This window comes from Pongo abelii, chromosome 15, assembly GCF_028885655.2.
Source record: "Pongo abelii isolate AG06213 chromosome 15, NHGRI_mPonAbe1-v2.0_pri, whole genome shotgun sequence".
Classification (NCBI taxonomy): Eukaryota; Metazoa; Chordata; class Mammalia; order Primates; family Hominidae; genus Pongo; species Pongo abelii.
Window position 1 is genome coordinate 81,215,228 of NC_072000.2, and position 5,089 is coordinate 81,220,316.

At 49.9% G+C, this 5,089-nt stretch overlaps 1 protein-coding gene across 1 annotated transcript; it reads left to right on the forward strand.

Annotated features, from left to right (window-relative positions):
• Positions 1-4,323: 4,323 nt before the first annotated feature.
• LOC129049943 (large ribosomal subunit protein P1-like) lies at positions 4,324-4,685 on the forward strand. Its single transcript, XM_054530881.2, has 2 exons — positions 4,324-4,386; positions 4,468-4,685. The coding sequence occupies exons 1-2, from the start codon at positions 4,324-4,326 to the stop codon at positions 4,663-4,665; spliced, it is 261 nt and encodes an 86-aa protein (XP_054386856.1). The 3' UTR covers positions 4,666-4,685.
• The last annotated feature ends 404 nt before the right edge of the window (positions 4,686-5,089 follow it).

The following is a 5,089-nucleotide window of genomic DNA, read 5'->3' on the forward strand; positions in this document are numbered from 1 at the left end:
ATGGAGGCAGGGTATAGAGTGAGAAGATGGGAAGACGGAAAGGCCTGGGACGCCAGCCAGGGAAAGGCAGGATAGAAGTGACTGGTAGAGGCTGGGCACGGTGGCTCACGCCTGTAATTCCCACACTTTGGGAGGCCTAGGTGGGTGGATCACTTGAGGCCAGGAGTTCAAGACCAGCCTGGCCAACATGGAGAAACCGCATCTCTACTAAAAATACAAAAAGTTAGCGGGTCGTGGTGGTGCACGCCTGTAATCCCAGCTACTCAGGAGGCTGAGGCAAGAAAATCTCTTGAATCCTGGAGGCAGAGCTTGCAGTGAGCTGATATCACGACACTGCACTCCAACCTGAGCGACAGACCAAGACTGTGTCTCAAAAAAAAAAAAAAAAAAAAGAGGTGACTGGCAGAGAATGACCCCAGCGAAGGACCAGAGAAGGAGCAGTCCACGGAGGACCACTTGGAGAGGGTAGGTGGGGGGAAACCCAGCTCACAGGAGAAGGTGTGGCCGATGGTGTGGCATGCTGCTGAGAGGCCAGGTAGGTGAGAACAGTGGTGAGCGCTGTTTCAGTGGTGGTGATGGCGGAGGGAGAGTGATAAAAAGCAGTTTGGTTCTGAGCCTGGGAGTAGCAGGCTGGGGGAGGAGCCTAAGGCTAGGCCACCTCTCAGGAGCAGTGTGGGCCCCAAATATCCTCTTCTGTGATCTTTTTACCTTTCGGTAAAGTGTTATTTAAATGTATTTAAATCTTTTAAGGAAATATTTCTAATTTTGTGCCAGAATAAAGCACTGTAAATCCTAGCCACTGTTCCTTTGCTTCCCCAGGGGCCGCAGTGACTATGTTCAGTCCTTCCTCACCCTGCTGCAGAGTCAGTCCAGGAGGCCTTTACCCACAGCACTCCCACCTCCCTCCGCGACCCCTGTCTTTCTCTTCCCCAGATTAAACGCTCCCATTTCTCTCCATTCTTCTTCCTCCACCCCCAGGCCCATTTCGGCCTCGGTTGCCTGCCTCCAACCACAATCCAGTTTTTTGGCTCCCAGAGACAGACATGCCCAGATCTGAACACCGCCCACCTGGGTATGTTCTGCCAGTGTGCAAGGTGGGGCCCTCCAGGCCCTCTCCTCCCCTCCCTTTTTCTAGATGCCATTTCCTGCTAAAGCCACCTCTCCCATGGCTATATACTACCTTCAATCAGGTCACAAACTCTAGAGCAGAAGAGAACCTGAGATTATTTAAAACATTCTAGTTTAATGTCCTCGTTTTACAGATAAAGAAAATGGGTACGGCCAAGACCATAGAGCTAGCGATTGTCAGATGAACAATTAGAGCCACAGAACCATCCAAGCTACAGAGGACACATTCTGCTTTCCCTTGGATCCTGTGGTTTGAGGATGGAGGTCCAGGACTGTGGCAGGCTTTTTGTCCCATGAGGGAAGGCCATGGAGCTGAGGAGGGGGAAGAACACACACACCTAATGGAATCTCGAGAGAAAGTTCATACATCAAAAGACAGAGAAGCGACAGAGACCCAGGTCTGTGGGGACGCTGTGTGGCTGGGTCAAGTCTTGATCAAAGTCAGCATTATATCTGGACTTGCACAGTTTCTGAGCCTTGAAACTCCATTTGGTTTAAGTGAGCTTTTAACTGTCACAGGCAGCTGCATGCACACACAAGTCCACGTGATTAGATGTTTCCAAGAGTCTGGAATAACTTACCCCAAACTGTTAATAGTGGTTACCCTATAGAAGGGGAGTAGGAAGGTATGTGTTGGGGTGGAGGATGGTTTGCCAACTGGAAACTCACTCCAGGCTAACATTTATTGCTAGGCATCATTCTAAACTTTGCCGGTAATCCTCTCCCTAGAGGCTGAGGAAGACCACTTCTCCAAGCCCTATTTAATAGACAGGGTGGCCAGGCACGGTTGCTCACGCCTGTAATCCCAGCACTTTGGGAGGCCGAGGCGGGTGGATCACCTGAGGTCAGGAGTTCGAGACAGCCTGGCCAACGTGGTAAAACCTCTTCTCTACTAAAAATACAAAAAAATTAGCCAGGCTTGGTGGCGGGCGCCTGTAGTCCCAGCTACTCGGGAGGCTGAGGCAGGAGAATTGCTTGAACCCGGGAGGCAGAGGTTGCAGTGAGCCAAGGTCGCACCACTGCACTCCAGCCTGGGCGACAGAGCGAGACTCTGTCTCAAAAAAAAAAAAAAAGAAAGAAAGAAAAGAAAAACAAAAGAAAGAAAGAAAAATAAGCTGGGCATTGTGGCGTGTGCCCGTAGTCCCAAGTCCCAGCTACTCGGGAGGCTGAGACAGGAGAATCGCTTATCGCTAGAGCCCAGGAGGCAGAGAGTGCAGTGAGGTCTCACCATTGTACTCCAGCCTGGGTGACAGAGAGAGACATAGTCTCAAAAAATGAAAAAAAAAAAAAAAAAAAGAGAGATAGGGAAATGGAAGATATAGGGGTTATATCACCTGCTCAAAATTATGGTGCAAGTGAGTGGTGACACTGGGATTTGAACTGAGACAGTCTAGCTTCAGGTGGCCGCGTCCTTCCCACTGCATTCTCCTGTCTCTGGCTCCCTCAGTGGGCTGCTGGGTCCCAGGCCTTAGGCTGGCATGGATAATCCCTTCATGGCCTCCTTGTCACTGAACCCCCCAACCCCACCCGCCAACACACACACAACCACCTGGAGCCCCTGCCAGTGTTTCCTTTTCCTCCCACTTGGCATGTTGAAGACCAGAATCACTCCCCTTTCACTCCCCACTTCATCCCACCTGGGAAAACAGGATCCCGCCGGCCAACTCAGAGCCCCACAGCATTGCATTTTAGGTACTGTTTACATTTTCTTTAAGCCCTGTTCACATTCTCCGTTCACATTGGGAAAAATATAAAGGGTTAGTATCCCCAGCATCGATGAGGTTCTGAGGCAGAGGGTATGCAGGTGGGACTGCAGTGCTTTTGGGGAGACATTTGGATAAAATCCATCCCATTGCCGGGCGCGGTGGCTCATGCCTGTAATCCCAGCACTTTGTGAGGCTGAGGTGGGCGGATCGCTTGAGGTCAGGAGTTGGAAACCAGCCTGGCCAACGTGACAAAACCCCGTCTCTACTAAAAATACAAACATTAGTTGGGTGTGGTGGCGGGCGCCTGTAATCCCAGCTACTCAGGAGGCTGAGGCATGAGAATCGCTTGAACCTGGGAGGCGGAGGTTGCAGTGAACGGAGATCGCGCCACTGCACTCCAGCCTGGAGGATACAGTAAGACTCTCTTTTTTTGAGATGCGTTTCTCTCTTTCACCCAGGCTGGAGCACAGTGGTGCGGATCTTGGCTCACTGCAACCTCAGCCTCCCAGGTTCAAGCAATTCTCGTGCCCCAGCCTCCTGAGTAGCTGGGATTACAGGCACATGCCACCACGCCCGGCTAATTTTTGTATGTTTAGTAGAGATGGGGTTTCACCATGTTGTCCAGCCTGGTCTCAAACTCCCAACCTCAGGTGATCCACCCGCATCAACCTCTCTAGGTGCTGGGATAATAGGCATGAGCCACCGTGGTAAGCCAAGAATGCACATACTCTTTCCATTCTTCCTCCATGCTCACTCCCATTTCTGCCTTGGTTGCCCACCTCTGACCACAATCCAGAACTAACCATTCCACTTGTAGGAAAGTATCCTACAGAAATAGCTCAACAAGTACACTGGCTACAGCATTCCTGTAAATGGTCAGAGGCCATGGAACTCCAACAGCTGCCAAAAGGAAAAAAGTAGCTCTGGGCTAGGTGTGGCGGCTCACACTTGTAATCCCAGAGCTTTGGAAGGCCAAGGCGGGAGAATTGCTTGAGGCTAGGAGTTCGAGACCAGTCTGGGCAACATATTGAGAACCTGTCTGTGCAAAAAAAATTTAAAAATTAGCCAAGTGTGGTGGTGTGTGCCTATAGTCCCCGCTACTTGGGAGGCTGAGGTGGGAGGATCACTTGAGCCCAGGAGTTTGAGGTTACAGTGAGCTGTGATGGCATCACTGCACTCCAGCCTGGGTGACAGAGTGAGACCCTGACTCAAAAACAAAAGTAACTCTGATTTAGGAACAGGCACAGAGGAGATCATGGTACACTGTTGATAAAACAATTTGCAGAATAATTTGTAGAATACAACCCAAGGTTTTTTAAAACAATAAAAACAAAACACACAACATAAGCATATAGAAAATTGCCTGAGCTTTCCTCAGCTGCTGCCAAGGTGTTCGGTCCTTCCGAGGAAGCTAAGGACACGTTGAGGTGAGGCCCTCACTTCATCCGGCACCGCGTCCGGCAGCACCAGTCCCACACTCGCCCACGCCATGGCCTCCATCTCCGAGCTCGCCTGCATCTACTCAGCCCTCATTCTGCACAATGAGGTGACTGTCACAGAGTATAAGATCAAGGCCCTCATTAAAGCAGCTGGTGTAAATGTTGAACCTTTTTGGCCTGGCTTGTTTGCAAAGGCCCCGGCCAATGTCAACATTAGGAGCCTCATCTGCAATACAGGGGCTGGTGGACCTGCTCCAGCAGCTGGTGCTGCACCAGCAGGAGGTCCTGCCCCCTCCACTGCTGCTGCTCCAGCTGAGGAGAAGAAAGTGGAAGCAAAGAAAGAAGAATATGAGGACTCTGATGATGACATGGGCTTTGGTCTTTTTGACTAAACCTCTTTTATAATATATTCGATAAAAAGCTGAACTTAGTGGTAAAACCATGTCTCTACTAAAAATTAAAAAATTAGCTGGGCATGGTGGCGCATGCCTGTAAGCCCAGCTACCTAAAAAAAAAAAAAAAAAAAAAAGCTGAACTTAAAAAAAAAGGGAAAGAAAGAAAATTGCCTGAAAGGATAAACACCAAAATGGTGAGAGGGAAGTAGGATTAGGGAGGACATGGTGAGTGGGAGAATTTGCATTTATTATCTGCATACGTCAATATTGTTCCAATTTTTACTTTAAGAAGATCTTACTTTTGCCGGGCATGGTGGCTCACGCCTGTAATCCCAGCACTTTGGGAGGCCAAGGTGGGCGGATCACCTGAGGTCAGGAGTTCGAGACCAGCCTGACCAACATGGAGAAACCCTCTCTACAT

Excerpts from the sequence above, each read along its gene's own strand:
- LOC129049943 (XM_054530881.2), top strand. The coding sequence starts at position 4,324 with ATGGCCTCCATCTCCGAGCTCGCCTGCATCTACTCAGCCCTCATTCTG. Across the intron at positions 4,387-4,467 it reads TTCTGCACAATGAGGTGACT|GCCCCGGCCAATGTCAACAT; the intron begins GTCACAGAGTAT and ends TTGTTTGCAAAG.